Source organism: Megachile rotundata, chromosome 4, assembly GCF_050947335.1.
Source record: "Megachile rotundata isolate GNS110a chromosome 4, iyMegRotu1, whole genome shotgun sequence".
Taxonomy (NCBI): Eukaryota; Metazoa; Arthropoda; class Insecta; order Hymenoptera; family Megachilidae; genus Megachile; species Megachile rotundata.
Window position 1 is genome coordinate 13996884 of NC_134986.1, and position 17216 is coordinate 14014099.

At 48.7% G+C, this 17216-nt stretch overlaps 1 protein-coding gene across 7 annotated transcripts in view; it reads right to left on the reverse strand.

Annotated features, from left to right (window-relative positions):
* Positions 1 to 1212: 1212 nt before the first annotated feature.
* The window catches only part of LOC100883957 (uncharacterized), a 118561-nt gene continuing 102557 nt past the window's right edge, over positions 1213 to 17216 (reverse strand). For 5 of the 7 annotated variants that reach the window (XM_076530387.1, XM_076530392.1, XM_076530391.1 and 2 more), the window contains 7 exons: positions 15678 to 16421; positions 5935 to 15364; positions 5740 to 5856; positions 5426 to 5542; positions 4565 to 5323; positions 4221 to 4379; positions 1213 to 4075 (listed from right to left, as the gene is read on the reverse strand). In XM_076530387.1, coding sequence (XP_076386502.1) covers positions 3947 to 4075; positions 4221 to 4379; positions 4565 to 5323; positions 5426 to 5542; positions 5740 to 5856; positions 5935 to 15364; positions 15678 to 16421 — 11455 coding nt within the window. In that variant the 3' untranslated portion in view covers positions 1213 to 3946. The remainder of the gene's footprint in view (positions 4076 to 4220; positions 4380 to 4564; positions 5324 to 5425; positions 5543 to 5739; positions 5857 to 5934; positions 15365 to 15677; positions 16422 to 17216) is intronic. The other 2 variants (XM_076530388.1, XM_076530390.1) reach the window with 2 other exon arrangements.

A 17216-nucleotide genomic window follows, 5' to 3' on the forward strand; every position in this document is an offset into this window, starting at 1 on the left:
TTTTATGGCATTATTTCTCTTCTAATTTAATCAGATAACAGTATTCAAGCCCCTAAAATAGTTAAAGTTCGCTAATTTTGCTGAAAATTGGATTTTTATATTTTTGTAGTTCCAACTTTCACCGCTAGATGGCTAGGCTTTTTTTAGTCCATAATTCGCAGTTTATGAAATTTTCAAAAATAATGCTTTGAGCTCACTGTAAAGCCACTTTTCTTACTTTGTTCTACCCGTAGACTGATTTATGATTGTCAAAATTAGGTAAGAATGTCTTGTTTCTCGAAAAAAAAGCAATTGGAATGTTGACTGTTAGCGATGCTGTTTCCAGCGCGCGAAAAAATGCTAATTTTGAAATGTGTGTAAGAATGAGGCATCCAAAATGCTTTCTACTTTCTCAATTAATTTACTTATACTAACTTACTGTCCTTCATAATTTTTTACGTAGTAAATCACCACGATAGTTCCATTATTAAAGTAAATTTTAATGTAAAATTAAATTATAAGAATGGTACTATATATACGATAATCATAAAAAGGTTTTGATCTTCCTAGAATTGTCTTTCTGAGAGGAAAAGTCCTCAAAAGTACTTGCGAAAATTTTATTATTTATCACAGACTTGTTCCTCCAAGCTGCTGTTCCTCATGAAAGTCTTCGCACTCGAAGATTCGCATAACTGGAGCCATCGACCTTGACCGCGAAATACAACAGGGTGAGAAATAGAATTCGTACAACAGCGTTTCAAGTTTCAAAAAACGAAGATTCTTTAATATCTTGGTCGTTGCAAATACGTGTTTAATACGATAAATTGAATCGTTTTTTATTCATGAAAAAAAGATGAATCGTATTCGTTTTCTTAACAAATATTTGAACAAGTTTTTCATTTTTATACGCGAAGATTATATACAAAATAAGTAGATAGTATAGCCGTAACGTGTCACAAAAGATGCAAATAAATTACGTATTTTATTATTCCACGTTTTTATATTACTATTACCTTTTATACGGCGATGAAGTCCAGCTTCTAAATTCCTAAGTAACGAATTCGTATTTTGCAGAAGTATCGCATTCCTCTTTTCTTTCGTTCTAATCGAAAAAATTCTACGAGCAGATTCTCAAAATGATACAATGAAAACATCCCGCGCACAAATGAAAAATCTTACATCCTTCCTTTTTTTTATAATTACGGGTTTCAAAAATGACGCGTCGAGCCGTGCTGAAGTTTTTTAATCATAGTTATTATTATCGTTAATATCCATATAATTATCAATAACTACAGTAAAACACAAAACAAAAATGGTGATATCTGTACATTTCTTCTTCTTCGTCTTAAGTAAGTAGTAACATAAACATTTTTGTATACCAGTAGCCTATAATAGGAAGAAACTAAATCATAATATTCACAGATATTTTACAAGATAGATAAAACACGACGCAGGACACGCACCTCGCGGTGATTCTAATTACTCTATACATATAAAAAAGAACGACGGAATAGAACGGAGAAGAAAAAGTAAAAGACGCGAAGAGGTTCGAGTAGAGTAGACGGAGAAACAGAAACGTCTAAAGAAGACGAAGGGAATTTTCGTTTCCGCACGAAACAAAGGTGGAAAAAAAGAAGAAATACACCGCGACGTGAGCGTCTTGTTCGCGTCCTATTATACTTAAACCGTAGCTGTAATATAATATGCTTTTTTCTTTAAATTCATCGTCTCTCTCGCTCACTTATACTTCTACACTGTACATATGCACAACGCATCTTTTACACTGTACATGCACACGCTCCACGAGTATCCGCGCTGCCTTAAATTAATTCGCGTTTTTACTTCTCTTAGGGATTGCCCGAACACGAGCCGTCTTCTTGCGCTGTTCCTAATCTACGTATATAAGAAACGATAATGGTCAAAACTCTCAAAGTGTTCGAATCGTCGCGTTGGATAAATAAAAAATAAAAAAAACGGCGATCAATCAAGTACAACTAAAAAAGAAAAGAGAAAAAGAAGAAATAAAATTAAGGATATATCGTACAAGATGAAAAACAAAGAATCGAGCGTGTTCCGACAATCCCTAAATACTTTTACATACGGGATTATCCTCTAGAGGCATGCGCCCTACGCGCAGCAGCAATAATATCGCAAATAGGTAAGTTTCCTTTTATATTACTTAATATGTTATTTTTTCTTCCACGGCTTCGTGTGATATAATATAATTTTTCTGGTCTATACACGTAAGCGCATTATTATCCTCGATAACGATTGCTAGAGTCTATGACATTATCACGCGGAACGCGACGAAGGATCAGAGAAAACGTGGGGGGAGAGGGACGAGATTAGGGAGGGGAAGGGGTATGGAAGTGTACGAGAACGGGGCGACGTCAGTGGTCAATGAGATCGGTCATACTGTACTCTGTTAATCCAGTACGACATACTTTTAAGCCCCTTTTCCTTTCTTTTCTTCTGAAATGTGCGGATCGGTACGTTCTAACTAGCCTGATGTAGTAACGTTAATAATAATCAATAGCAGCGATAATAGTAGTAGTAGAGTAGTGGTAATAATAATAGTAGTAGTAGTGGTGATAATAGTATAGTAGTTATAGTAGTAATAGCAGTAGTGGTAGTATAATTAATAATAATAATATTATTAATAATAATAATAATAACATAATAATAATGACGATATTAATCGTAATAATAATAATATAATAATAATAATAATTAATGATAGCCATACGTAATGACGGTGATGACAGCGATAATAATGATAAAGAATCGGAAATAAGAATATTAAAAATCTTGTTTCATAATGTACATAGCGCTAAGATGATAATAATATGTTACATCCTGCTGCGGGAAAATTATATTACACTAGAGATAAACACTATTTTTCGGTAGTCCTTTCGCTCCTTTGTTACTCATCTTTTTTTTTCGTTTTCGCTAAGAGGTCTAGGATCCTAACGTTTTACTTTCTAGTTTCGACACGAGCGGCAGCAGCAACAGCGGCGGCAGCAACTATTGTTACAATTTAATATAATACATAGGTATTTATATAGAGCAGTATTATACAAAAAACACATCACATACCGCGCGCGCGGACCGTACCCGGTCACCGTTTTATATGTTTTCACAATTTTTGTTTTCTTCGTCTTTACGCAGAGATATATATCGTTAAATAATTAAAATCACAGTAGTTATGCCCTTGCTGGCTCGCTTATAATTTATACAAGTATCGTTAATACCTAAGCCTTACTTAAAATAGCTCGTGTATAGTGGTAGGGGTACGTTAGCTTTTTTTTTCATCTTCTTAATGTCCTCTTCTAATCTCTTCTTACTTTTTACGAAATCGACTGTCCATCTAGAGCAACGGTAGATAATAATATGTTTACTGTTTTCCTAGAGGAGGGACGAGCGTTAAAGAGTTTAACGATGCGGTTTCTTTTCGTGTCCTTTCTCGGTTCTCGTGAGGACATCGCGTGGTTTATAATCGAAGGTCTTCGGCTAAGGGCTGGGGTTGTGCCTGACTCGCTTGTCAGAAAGACCAAGAGTGACGTCGGTCGATCTCACAAACGTCGTCAGTAGGATCTGGCGTACTGCGAGTCATTGTTTCATCCAGAATGATCTCGCCCTCGCCAAATAGGTTAGGGAAGAAAGGCAGGCACGGTGATGTTCGCTCATTGACCGCGCTAGCCTCTCTTTGCAGCTTACACAACCCCGTACCTCGTCTTAGGTCTTACGATCTAGAAATCGGCACGATTCGCCGGGATCCATTTGATTGTCACTAATATATCTCTGGGGGAGAGGTCATTTCCCACCAGAATACTCTCCTCTTTTGCTGTACGATGCTGCACTTTGTCGTCGGGACACTCCAGGCTTCATGCCACATGCGAAGCGTCCTACAAGTGCGTGAAGGCGAGAAGTATAGGTAGATTATAATCCAGCAGACCACTGGTTGGCCTCAAACCGTGGCAATTACGATGAGCAAATGGGCGATCTTCGCGACGCGGTGTAACAAGTCTGGTGCGATCCGAGCCAAACTCTCGTTCGCGAAATCGCATGACGGGAAGATGTGGACTACGTATGCAGGCTGCAAATAAAAATAAACAAACTCTTTATTATCATAATTTCTTTTATGCTATAAACTCCACGAGGGACAGAGCGAAAATTGAAAAATTGGTTATCGCTGTAGATAACACGTTAATTTCATGCGAATGTTATATTTCTGCACTCACCTGTTGTGATCCTGGTGCAGCAATGTTGACAATTCCAGCGGCCTGTTTCTGTTGCAAGTACATTATAAATCCGGTCTGAAGGTTTTTACTCTGTTGTAACACGTCTACCTCGTCTCGACCGCAAGGAAGCGCCAGGAGCATACAGTGTTCGTTATCCATCTATAACAATAACCAAGCACGACAATTAGTAACACTCGACAATAAAATAATATGTCCTACATTTGTAGCAGTATTTGTAATCCATTTGCTAAGCTAACATCAGTAAGCTCTATTCTAACTTATCAATACAGAACTGAATATCTGAGTAAACTTAACAAGTACAAGTACAATTTTGTAATACAAACCTGCATCTTCCTGGCGACGCCTTCGACCTGTGTTTGTTCCAGTCTCATTCTTTGAGCGATCCTCAAAGGTGGAGTAGAGCCATCGCTGTTGCAGGGTAGGCTGTCTCTTGCTACGTTCGGATTGCCGAAGACGAAATGCATTTGTACAGCAGCTTGGTCGTTTTTGAGAGCCAGCAGTCCTTGCCACATGACCGGGTAACGCTGCAGCAGCATTTGGAAGGAGTCTGCCTGCGGTGGAACTTGCGAAGCGTGCGGTGGAGTGACCACTTGGTGTTTTCTGGGTCTGTCAGGTGTGATTGCTCTATCGCTAGGTGCTTCGCTCGCAGCGATCGGATACTGAGAGCGCACGTGAGCAGGCGGAGGCTCGTAAAATCCGCCTCTGGCTGCTGCCGGTGCCCCGGTCAACGATGGATTGCTTCCGGCGTTGTATTGCGGTGGTGGCGGTGGTAATCTGGTTGCTCCGTGCAACACGTACACTTGAGCTACTTGAGGGCTGTCGGTGGTGCGATCTTGAGGAGTTCTTGTGCCGCGTCTTAGCTCTAAAGGTGGACTGTGACTGTCCTCTACTATGCCAGTTTCGAGTTTTGGATCTAACGGTAGGTGAGGAGATCGAGTTCCTGGAATGTGGTACGCTATGCGTGGAGCTGTCAAGGCTTCTTGCTGCGCACGCAAATACTGATACTGGAGAACTTGTGGATGCATGTAGTGGGGCGGTAATTCCGCGCCTCTCGTCAGCCCATAGTGGTTCACAACGTCACCCTAAATAAAAGATATTCGCATGTAAATTATTTCCATGGAACTGTTTGTTCGTGTGACTTTATTATTTGTAGTAACGTTTATTGTAGTTAGCGTAGTAAGTACCTGAGAAGCATTAGCATGATGATGGGCAGGTGGGGGCAATGGAGGACTCTGGGATCGATGTGGGGGGACAAGTCCGTACTGGCCCCCTGGTGATGGAGCAGCACCCGCACTCCCATGCTAGCCAAAACCAAGCAAAGTTAGTTCGTCGAGACACTTTTGGACGATACACATTTTATGTAGTTACACACACAGACTGTATACGGATAGATAAACTGAACTCGAATTTAATGTAAGCGTGGAAAATGAATGACTGTAATATTTTTAATTCCAAGTAATAATCACACACATATGTATTAATAGATCGAACTACTTACCAATGGTCCTTCGTAAGACGATATGGGTACTCCACGTGCTTGAGGACTCGCGGTTGGTACCATGATGCAGCCAGACATCGACACCTCCACTTTTGGTGGTTCCATCGTCCCGGTTACCTGATAAAACAAAAATTAATCCATAACAACACTCAAATCTTCAAATTTCAACTACGTCATAATCTAAAATATTTTTACCGGTGGTTTTGGTGCTGGAGGTCTCGAACAGCTGACCCCGACAGGTTGCGGGTTCATGAGATGTGGCTGTGTAGGTGGACTGGGTACAGCACCGGTAACCATCGGCGATACCACGGCTTGCAGCAGGTGAGCTTTCGGATTCAGAGGATGTGGTTGTCCATTTATACCCTTCAGTGTCGTGGACTGAGTGACTGGTTGATGGATTCTCGGTGCTGGAGTGGTTGTCACAGTGGGCGGATGAACGTTCATGGGCAACTTCTGAGGAAGGTTCACTATGGTAGACGCTTGCTGTTTGGCCGCTTGTAGAAGATGTTGTTTAGGGTTCGGTGGAACACCAGTGTTGTTGAGGACCGGTGACATCGGTTGACCTTGTCCCTTTCCATTCGCTGCATTGATCTGAGGTGCCTGCTTCGCGCGTGGGCTCAAACTCGGAGACACGACGCGACTGCTAGGTATTTGCAGATGGAGTCCCTGAACAGGTTGCGCTGGTTTCACGATGTTCTGAACCACCGACGGAGTGGGCACACTGGGAACTGTTGGTTTAGTCAAGACAACTGGTTGCGGCGGTGGAGGTGGCTGCTGTACCGGTGCCGCCAGCTTGCTGGCATTCAACACGTGAGCCTTCAAACTCGTAGGTTTCGACTGAGTCGTGCAAACGGGTGTTATTTGTGGAGTTGTTGCTGTCGTTACAGGTATGGAGGTGATCGACGGGGACGTTGTTGTTGGCTGAATACTGACGGTAGTGGTGACTTGGACTGCAGGAGACTGTGGTTTAGTGATTACGCTGGTTTGTGGTTGAATCTGTGGAGTTTGGATTGGTTCCGCGGGTTGCTCTTTCTTAGGCTCTTCAGCGATCGTCAGGTTCTCCGGCTGAGGTGGTTTCGGTCGTAACACCTCGCTCGTGCTGGGACTGGCGTTGATCATCGCAGCTGGCGTGTTCCGCGAGTCACAAGTGCCTCTAGGTACGGATTGTATTTGACCAGATGCCGTGGAAACTGGAATGTATTGACCCTCCTCAGATTCCCTCATCGGTATCAACATCCCAGTCACGGGATCGATCAACGTCATCGGCTCGTGCGAGACCGGCTTCTGCGTCGGCGACGAAACAACCTGGCTGGTCTCCTCCGTCTTCGGTGTCTCTTCCCGAGGTGGAACACTCTCCTCCTTGCTCTGCATCTCTTGAGGTGCTGGTGGTACCTCCTTGATCTTCTCCTCGCTACTGTCGTCGTTGTTCTCAGACGTTCGTCGCACCGATTTCCGTGCACCCCTCGACGACTTCCGGTGCTCCGTCAACTGCACGGTGGACTGTACATTACGAGAAGAGTTGTTATGTCTCGTACTCCTTCTAGTAGCGTGGACGTTGGTGCTTCCACCGACCACTCCCTTCGTCGTCGACCCACGCACCACGTATTCGATCACGTCGTCGATGGTGTTTCGACTGCCGTCCTTCTCGGCCAACCTTCTGGACTTCCTCGTGGTATTCGTAGCTGGTGAAACGAACTCCTCGGGTGGCACTTCCTTCACGGCGGCTATGGGTGTCGCTGGCGGCGCGTTAGGACCGGTCACGCTCGGTACCGGGGACTTGATCGTGAGAATCAGTCGTGGACGTCCAGCATTGTCCTCTTCGCTATCGTCGTGGAACTCGTAGACATCCGCCGGCAGCTTGTTCTTTTCAACGTGGTGCTTGCTTCCTCTGGGTGTTCTGCCTCCTCGTCTGTGTGCAACGCTCGTCGTGTTTCTGCTGCTTCTTCTGGTTGTCACTCCTCCACGACTACCACCCCGTTTATTTTTCGTTCTACCACCACGACGAATCCTCGTGGATTCGCTCTCGCAAGTTTCCACGCCTTCATCTTGATCGTCGTTCGCGGTGAACGTCTTCTTGGTCTCGCTCTCTGCCGTGGAGTCGGCACTGAACCAGTCGGACTCGTTCTTAGACTGCTCCAGCGTCTCGCTGCTGGTGTTTTGACTGTGCTGATTTTCATCGTCGCCATCGTCGTTACCTTCTCCGTCGCAAAGAGCATCGACCTTCTTGATAACGCTTTCGATGTTCACCTCTTTCGCAGACCAGTAGTCGCTGTCTTCTTTACTGTCGGCTGGATCTTCTTTGCACACGTCGATGGCCAATGGATCGGTGCTAGGCTCTTTCAGTGGATCCTCCACTGGTTCCTCCTCCATATCAACCTCCTCGTTCTCCTTCACTTCTTCTTTCTTGATCTCCATCACTGGCTCTGTCTTCACGGGTGTTTCGACTTCCACTTTCGGAACGAGGAGATTGTCGTCGGAAACCTCAGTTTTGGTCACGCATGGTACTTGCTCCGATTTAACCGGTTCTTGTTGTTCCACCTTCGGTTTCGTATCCACGTTGGTGCTAGGCTGATTCGTAGGATGTTCTGGCTCAGTTTTAGGGAACTCCTCTTTCATCGCGGTCTCTTCTTCCTTTATCTCGGGAGGAGGTTCTTCTTTTATGACGTCCATCGGCTGAGTGGGCTGTATAGGAGGAGTTAGCTGCATGGGTTGAGCCGTTTGCGCTATCTGTGCATCGGCGTCTACTTCCAACTCCTGTTCAGGTGGTACGCGTGTTTCTAAGCACTCGACGGTGCTCTGCTCGTTGGTCGGAGAAGCCGATACGGAAGAGACGGTGGAGGGAACTGTTCTGGTTATGATTGCTTGAGAGACGGTGGATACCAATGGAATGTGAAGTTTCGATGGCTGGCTACTCTGCGAGACTGGCGAATGTCTCTGGCTACTACTGTAAGGCAACGACGTGATGATGCACTTCTCTTCAGCCATAGAAACCGTCACCGTAGACGCGATTTGCTGCGACACGATCGGCACAACGGTCTTGACTAACGGTTGATTAGCCGAAGAAACGGCCGTTGCTCCGATGCTGTGCACCACGGACTTGTGGACCAAATGAGGCTGTCCGTGCGTGACTATTACAGGACTGGGCGTGGAGGAACGCGGCACGTGCGTGGTCAGAAGCTGAAGACTCGACATTTCCTGCTTCTGCCTGGGCGACAGTAGATTATTGTCCGTCGTGATGGAACCTTGGATTTGTTTCTGAGATCTCGAAGACAGGGAACACGTGTCCACGATAGAAGTAGGCTTGCCAAAAACAGGGCTGGACGTGCTGGCGTTAATTTCGATCTTCGCCGTCTCAGGAATGTACGTGGGCGGCTGATTAGGTGAAGGAACTTTAGGAGACGTGGATGCTTTGTTCGTGGGCTCTGGAATAACCGCCGGCGACAACTTAGGCTCTTCTAGACGTTGCGGAGGCTCGTTCGGGTTCACAGGAAGCAACGTTTCGATCACGGATTTGCCGCCTAGAGTCGAGTCCCTGGAACTCTTCACCTGCACTCCAGGAGCTAACGGTGGAACAGGCATGTAAGGGCGGTGTGGAATATTCAACGTCAACGGCGGCAAACCTCCTCGAGGCGCTAGAGCTCTCATCCCTGGAGCATGCTGGATAACCGGTTGCTGAGTCGCAGCCGTAGAGTAAATTTGTTGAGCTGGCGTCTCTAGTCTCTGGGTAGAAACAGAAACGCTGACTGCGATTCTAGCAGGAGGTGGAGACGGTTTTCCAACAGTCGGAAGATGCGGACTCAAAGCCGAGTTCCTTGACCACTGTCCATTGGGCGACAGAGGTTGCAGAACCCTCGGTGATAGCTGCGACGGTACCAGAGGCGGAATCCTGGATGGAACCAGTGGTGGCAGAGGTGTCTGGTTGGAAGAAGCCGATGTGGAGACTGCGGAGATGTTTGGCATTCTAGGCGAAGCTTGTCGCATCGGCACCATCTGCGATTGCGGCGAAACAGGAAGCTTTTGGTACAAGGATTGCACGCTGATAGGTGGTGGTCTAGGACTAGCTGCAGCGATTCTAGGTGTCTCGCTCGTAATGGGCACGCTACACAGGCCCAGAACTGGTGGTTTGTACTGCGGAGGCGGAGATGTCGAAGTACGATGCGCCTGTACAGGGATTCTCTCTGGGCTAGCTGCGCTCGCGTTCGTCTCCACGCTCTCGATTTGCACCGCCTTCGCCGGCTCTCGCGGCTTCTCGTTCAGGTTCCAAGAATGAGCGATCACGGTCGTCGGTGGACTCTCTGGTTTCGTGGTTATGGACGATATGCGCGGCTCGATCGGTTTCTCCGTCGAGGCTAAGGACGGAGCAATAGTGTTGATGGTCTTTGTGGGAGATTTATAGAACGATGGAATGTCTGGTGTTTTCGGTGGCTGTGTCAAGTCGAATGTCTCGTAGTTCGGATCCTCCTCCGTGTCCGTGTCTATCTGCAGATCATGTTCGCTCTGGGGAGTGTCCGGTTTCATGTCTGCCTCGCCTTCGCCGGTAGAAGCGTTCAGACTCTCGACAGCCTGTTGCATCTCTTCAACGTCTTCCTGAGGAGTCTCGGCCGACGCTCCCACCGCGTCTTCCGCTTCCGCGTCTTCTTCTTCTCCCTCGTAGGAGAAGTCCTCCGTTGATCCTCCGAAAGTTTCCTCCAACAACGCCGCCACAGCGTCTTCGGTTTCTTCCTGAGAAATGGCGACTCGAGGTTTATCTTCGGTCTGAGTGGGCGGCGTCGTCGGGGCTGTTACGTCAGGCTCCTCTCTGCCGCTGCGAGACTGACAGCTGTTTTCGCGTTCTTCCGGTTCTGAAATACTCTTCACTGCATTCTCGTGGATGGTTTCGTCGATCTCGATGCCAAATCCAGGAATGAATTTGTCCTTCTTCTTGTCCGGCTTCGAGGTCTGAATGCTGCCGGTCACCACCGGAGGAGTCATCGAAGGTACTGTCGATACGTTGGTCGCGACTTTCGGAATCGGGCTCAGCAAGGTATCCCTGGGTGTTGGTAACGTAGGCGACATGGTTTTAGGAATTAACGGACTGCTGGCTCTAGGAGGACTAGGATCTGCACCCAAGTAGGGTAACTCGCCGCTCTTCTCGTGATGGTGGTGATGATGATGGTGATGGTGATGGTAATCCTTTCTACTACGTTCCTCCTTCGACTTTTTCCTCTTCTTCTTCTTCTCTTTAACCTTCTCCGGAATGGCGGACGGTGTGGATGGTTCGACGCTGTCGTTGTCGTCGGTGAACCGAAATACGTCGTGGTCGTTGCTTTCCGTGCACGCCACGGCCGATTTCGGCGAGTTCGGTAGTCCCAGAAGTTTCGCCTCGATCTCTCGTCCCGCTTCGGCCAGATCGACGCTGTTCTCGTCTTCGGGCGGAAGACGACGTTGTTTCTTCTCCGCTTTCCGTCTGACTCGGTCCACGTCCAACACTGGACTGCGACCACCGTCGCTGTCAGACGCGTAGGTGTTATTTTCCGACGTGATGTTACCCAGTCGATTGAAGAACGTGTTCGACGGACCATCGTCGACGTCGTCCGAGAGCGGGCCGAAGATGTCCTCCATTCGTTGCGAGTCCCTAGCTTCCTGTCTGTTCAGCCTCTTCCTCCTTGCCTTAGCCTTTTCTTCTCCGTTCCTGTCTCTCCTCTTCTCTTTCTTGTTCCGCTGTTTCTTATCCGAGCGTATCCTTTCCTCCGTGCTCTCCAGTACCGTGGTTGCCGACGTGGGCGTCGTACTGACGTTGATGGACTCCGACGTGTGATTCGGCCGACAATCCACGTTACTGGTCACGATATTGGACTTGTTCTTGTGCTCAATGTTCTCCGAGGACTCGGTCTTTATGCTCTCCTCGTTCGACATAGACGAGTTCTTCTGTCTCTTCTGTTTCTTCTTGTGCGACTTCTTACGCGAGTCCCTGTCGTGGTTGTTCACCACGATAGCCGGATGATTTCCACGGAAGGGAACGGAGATTCGCTCGTCGTCGTCCGATGTGCGGGGCTCCTCCTTCACGTTCGGATGAACGCTGTTCACGACCACGTTCGTCGTCTCCAGCGGGTTGTGCTTCTCCTCGGTGTCCGCGAAGCCGAGATCGACATCGCTCTCCAGGAACCTCTCGGTCTTCACCTTCCGAATCTTGTTGTTGAACGATTCCTCCTCTTCGCTCGTATCCGAATGGATACGGGATCGCGAGCTCTTCCTGGATAGGGACTTGGCCCTGGCCGAGTCGGATTCAGAGGTCGCCTCATCTTCCGTCAAGGCCTTGCTGGACACCGAGTCGCCGTCCCATGACGTACTCTGTTTCTTCTCTTCCCGCCTCGCTCGACTTTGCTTCAGCTGCGAGAACTTATCCTTCAGGCGTACCTGACGTTTCTCCTCCAGCTTCTGCATGTTCTTGGTCGAGCGTGCTTTCACCTTGTCGTACATACTGATGTAAGCGGGCTCGTCGTCGACGATGTCGAAGATCGAGTGCTTCTTCGGCTCGTCACTGTCCGTGTCCGTGGCGGATGGATGCCTGGCTACTTGCATCTCGTGCGTGGACAATGGACCGTCGTCCACGTCGCTGTGCAAGTTCAGGGAAGACTGTTGCTGATGATGCTGTTGTATCTCTCGGGAATGATTCGAGCTGACCGTGGTCTGATCGCTCGGCGAGTTCGAATCATTGCGCTTCGAAAGATCCAGTCTCGATAGGAACTCTTTATCCGACTCGTGGGACACTCTCGGGCTTCGTTCTCTCGACTCCTTCTCCGAACGGTTTCGTTTACTTCGTTGTTTCTCTTTACCACTCTCCCGATTGTTTTCCCTGTTTTCTCTGTTCTCCCGATTCTCTCTGTTCTCCCTGTTCGACTCCCTGTTGGACTCCCGGTTCAATTCGCCGTGGCTGGATTCTCTGCCGTCTTGGGTCTGCGTTGACCCGCTGCTCTCTTTGCTGTCGCGACTCTCCCTGCTCTCGCGACTGGAACGATGAGAATCGTTGCGGTGTTTGCGATCCTCGGACCTCCTGTTTTGTCTAGGCCGATCTTTGCTATCTCTGCGATGGTCAGAAATTTTCATACGCTTCGCTTCGTCCTCCGTGGGTCCGTCTTGCGACGAACATCGCCGCTTGATGGACACGGGAGCTGGGGAAATTTGATTCTGAGACTGTGACACGGACTGATGGAGATGATTTTCGGTGGGTTGTCGTCTGCTCTCGTCACGATCCCTCTTTTCTTTGTCCTTCTCTTCTCTGTCCCTCCTTTTCTCGCGCTCAGACTTTTCCTTTTCCCTTCTCTCTTGGTCCTCGCGCTCTCTCCTCTTTTCCCGATCGTGCTTTTCCCGCTCCAGCCTGTCCCTCTCTTCTTTTTCGCGCTTTTCTTTCTCGGCTCGTTCCCGCTCCTCTTTCTCTTTTCTTCGTTCCCTCTCGAGTCGTTCTTTCTCCTCCCTTTCGCGCTTTCTTTCCCTCTCGAGCCGTTCTTTCTCTTCTCGCCTCCTCTCGCGCTCCAACCTATCCCGTTCCTCCTTCTCTCGCCTCTCCTGTTCTTCCCTCTCTTTCCTGAGCCGTTCTTTCTCCTGCTTTTCCCGTTCCAGTCGCAGTTCGCGTTCCTTTCTTTCTCGTTCTTCGCGCTCTCTCCTCTCTCGTTCTTCCCTTTCTCTGCGCTCCTGGCGTTCTTTCTCTTCCCTTTCTCGTTTTTCGCGATCCAACCGCTCCTTCTCTCTTCGCTCTTTCTCTTTAGCTTCATTCTCCTCTCTTTCCTTTCGCTCTCGTTCCCTTTCTTCCCGTTCCCGTTTGTCCTTTTCCTGCCGTTCTTTGTCCAACCTCTCCCGTTCCCGTCTCTCCTCGTCCTTCTCTCGCCTCTCCTCTCGTTCTTTGCGCTCTTGTCTGTCGCGATCCTCTTTCTCCCTTCGTTCCTGCCTTTCGCGATCATCCTTCTCTCTTCGTTCCTTCTCCTCCCTCTCTTTTCTCTCGTAACGTATTTCTTTGTTCTCTCTAGGATGACCGTCGGAGTCGCCGGTATCGTTCGCCACGGCAGAACTTTCCTTCTCCTCCCGGTCTTTGCGGTTCCTCTCAACGTCCGCATCCTCTTTTCGCGATTTTCTCTGGCAATCTTTTCCTTTACTGTACTTGGACTCCCTGCCGCCTTCTTTACTGTCGCGAGAATCTCTGCTCTCCCGACCGCTACTGCTGATTTCCTTCCTCGGCCGAGATCGGGAGCTATCGTTGCTGGACGAAGACAACGAAGTGAGAGAGGAAGAGTTCGACGAGGACGTCGTGGAAGACGATAGCGTCGAGGAGGTAGTGGACATGGAAGTTTGATACTGACTATTCGACAAGGAGGCGCTCGATGTCGTGCTGGAGACCGTGGTCGTTACCGGCGTGATAGCGGTCGTCATCAACGTGGTCGTAGCCGTGGTGGTGGTCGCGACCGCCGTCGCTACGATCGGCGTCGAGAAGGACGTCGACGATGTGGTGACCGCGGACACCAACGAGGAACCAGCGGTACTCAACCCTCGTGTCGTCGACGCACCCAGAACGTGAATACTACTTACGCTACCGTTGCTGCTAAGAATACTACTCGCTGACGCTAAACCACTACTATTGCCACTACTGGCTGCCATTCCGCTACCGATACCGATCGGTAGAGAAACCGGTGGTAATTCGGGGCTAACAGTCTTGATCGACGTGCCGGGTGTGATGGGGGTTGCTGGTGTCGGGTGGACGCAATTGTGCTGCGCCGTCGCCCGTGGGTCCGTCTTCAGCATGGACGACATGGTGGTCGTTAAACTCGAAGACAGGGACGTGCTTGTGCCGATCTGACTGGTCGCAGAGGCGCTGCTGGTCGGCTGTACCGGCGGATGACTAGGAAATGGATACTGCAGGCAAACCTTACTGGTGCAACCTCCGCTCGATGCGAGGCCGCTCGTGCTGCCGATTATCGAGCTGACGTTTATCACGCCAGTGAACTCTCTCGGTTCGTACTTTTCGCTGAAGTTCTCCAGACGCTTCGAGTCTTCGTCGAACACGCTCCTCTTGGCAAGAACCGACTTAACGATGTCGGACGGCTGCACCTCGTGCAGGTCCAAGTCGAGAAGCTTGTGGCGAAACCTAAAACGTTCGGACGCGGTGGCGTCGAGCTTCGCTAACGCGTCGCCACCGGCCGCGCTCAGCGCTCTGGACCCGGACCACTTCTCGTACTTCTCGTCGAGGGAGCGTATCCTTTCTTCGAGGCTGGGCGATTGCGGGGCCGTCTCGCTGTCGGAGCTCGTCGGGCTCGGGCTGGGATGACGAGGCGGCGGCGAAGCAGGCGGTTGAGGAGCGGTTCTCGGACTGGGCGTAGTCGAGGACAGGTTAGCGCACGGTGGACTGGTCACTTTCGCCAAATTCCCGCTACTCGATCGATTGCTACCACTGTTACTACTATTGCTACCGCCGGTGTTGCTGCTGCTGTTGTTGTTGCTGTTCAACATCTGCGCCGCGAATCTCGGCAACGGCAATGACAGTGGCCCATCGTGACTCCTCTCGCGAAATCGCCTCGGCTCGCTGGGTACCAAGTTTTCGGGCCTTTCGTCGACTAGAGGTGTGCCTGGCCGCGATCCATCGTGATGTTCGTGATGCCTTGATCAGAAATTAATCGACTCGTTAGTTTCATTACGCGAGTCCTTGTAATTGATCTTCGAATGCTGTATCGTTTTCTTATTTACGATGAAAGGACGCTAGCGTATTCGTTTCTTACACGCAACTCAACATCGGTTCAGCATTTCTGTGCTATGACTACGAGTACAAACTAAGCTTCGGAGGTCAGCACGGACAGCATTAAACTAAATCAAAATCGATTCAGCGAAGATCAAACACCTCGAAAGTAGAATAAACGACCACGCGAAATGTATTTCTCGTTAGACGATCTAGTGCTATATATGAAGACGCATACCTGCTGGTAACATCGCGTCGTCGCTTGCAAGGTCCAGGACCCCTTCCCTCGCAGCTCCCTCTTCGCGTACCGTGATGCACCACCACTTTACTGTCACTGACCCGCCGAATGTCCATGCCTTTTCTACTGGAGTGCGAGGTGACGAGCAACGACGCGATCTCGGGTTCGTCATCCTCGCACAGTATGGTGGTGGTGGACGTTCCATCGAGTTTCGCTCGTTTCTTCGGGGCGAAACCGACCTCGTCGCCGCTGCTGTGGCACTCCTCGAGTTGCTCCAGCAGGTGGACCCGTTCCTTCTGAAGGTGTCTGATATCCGGCGGCGGCAACAACGGCGGCGGAGGAGCCGGTGGATCCACACTGGTGACGACGCTTTGCACGGCGTGGCGACGCGACGGTGGCGGACAATCGTCGTCGTTCAACTTCCCGTCGCCGAGCACGCTGCTCTGGTAGTCGTCGTGGCTCGCCCCGCTACCTTGACTAAACTCGTCGTAACTGCGGAATCTTCGTGGTGCCGGCTCGCTGTAGTCGCCGTCGTAGTAGGTGTCCTGGTAGGATCGCCTACTGCTACGGGACATAGCGGTCGGGTGCGCCGGACTCGCGCCTGGGGTGCTTCCTCCTCCAGAAGCGCGGGAGTAACTCGCCGTTCTCGACCTCGGGGGCGTCTCGTAGCGGGTAAACCTGCTACTCGAGTTTGACACCGCCACCCCGGAGTCGAAACTGCTACGCTCCCGCCTGGAAGGAATCCTTCAAATAACGAGTGTACAGTATAGTTCGTGTTCTTCGACTGCGTGACACGGGTGCACCCAAATCTCTGTTTATACGATGATCCGCATGCTAACCTAACTTGTCTCCACAATGTCTGAACTCGCTTCATATTTATGAATATACTATCAACAATCACGAGGTCATCAGTCTCTTTAGAACCTACGAATGCTGTACCACGATTGTTAAAAATATCAAGGTCCTTTGGGACCATTCTGAGCATCGTATAAATTGAGACTTGGGTGTGGTTGTATAATTAAAGTGTCCTACGAGGTATCTTACAATTCTCCTCGGGTTATTTAGCAATGACGATGTAACTAATTTTTTAGTAATATTTGATCATTAACTAGTTGTCAATTTTTTAGAATATCTAGATTAATTTCCATATTGAAAATGAATACATAAATCAGCACATCGTTTCACTTAATGAAAGATATAAATCTTGGTAACAAGAACATATCTTGGCAAGAAAAAGACTATTGACAGTACTTTTTGCAAGCAGAGTGTAACGCAATTTTTTCCTTAGCTTTGATAGTTGATATCCAATGATAGTATTTACTGACTCGCTTTATATACACCGCGCCAACAGCAATCAACAGTGCAAATAACATTGATTAAATTTGTAATTTGAAGTTCTTCTTTCAGAGTACTTCTTCCGTCGCACATCGTTTGGCTCATTACATATTTACTTACAATTCAAGGATCTCGTATCAAGATACGAGAAACGAAACGGCAGACAAAATTGTTGCTAACAATCACGTTTCTTTACACAAAGAG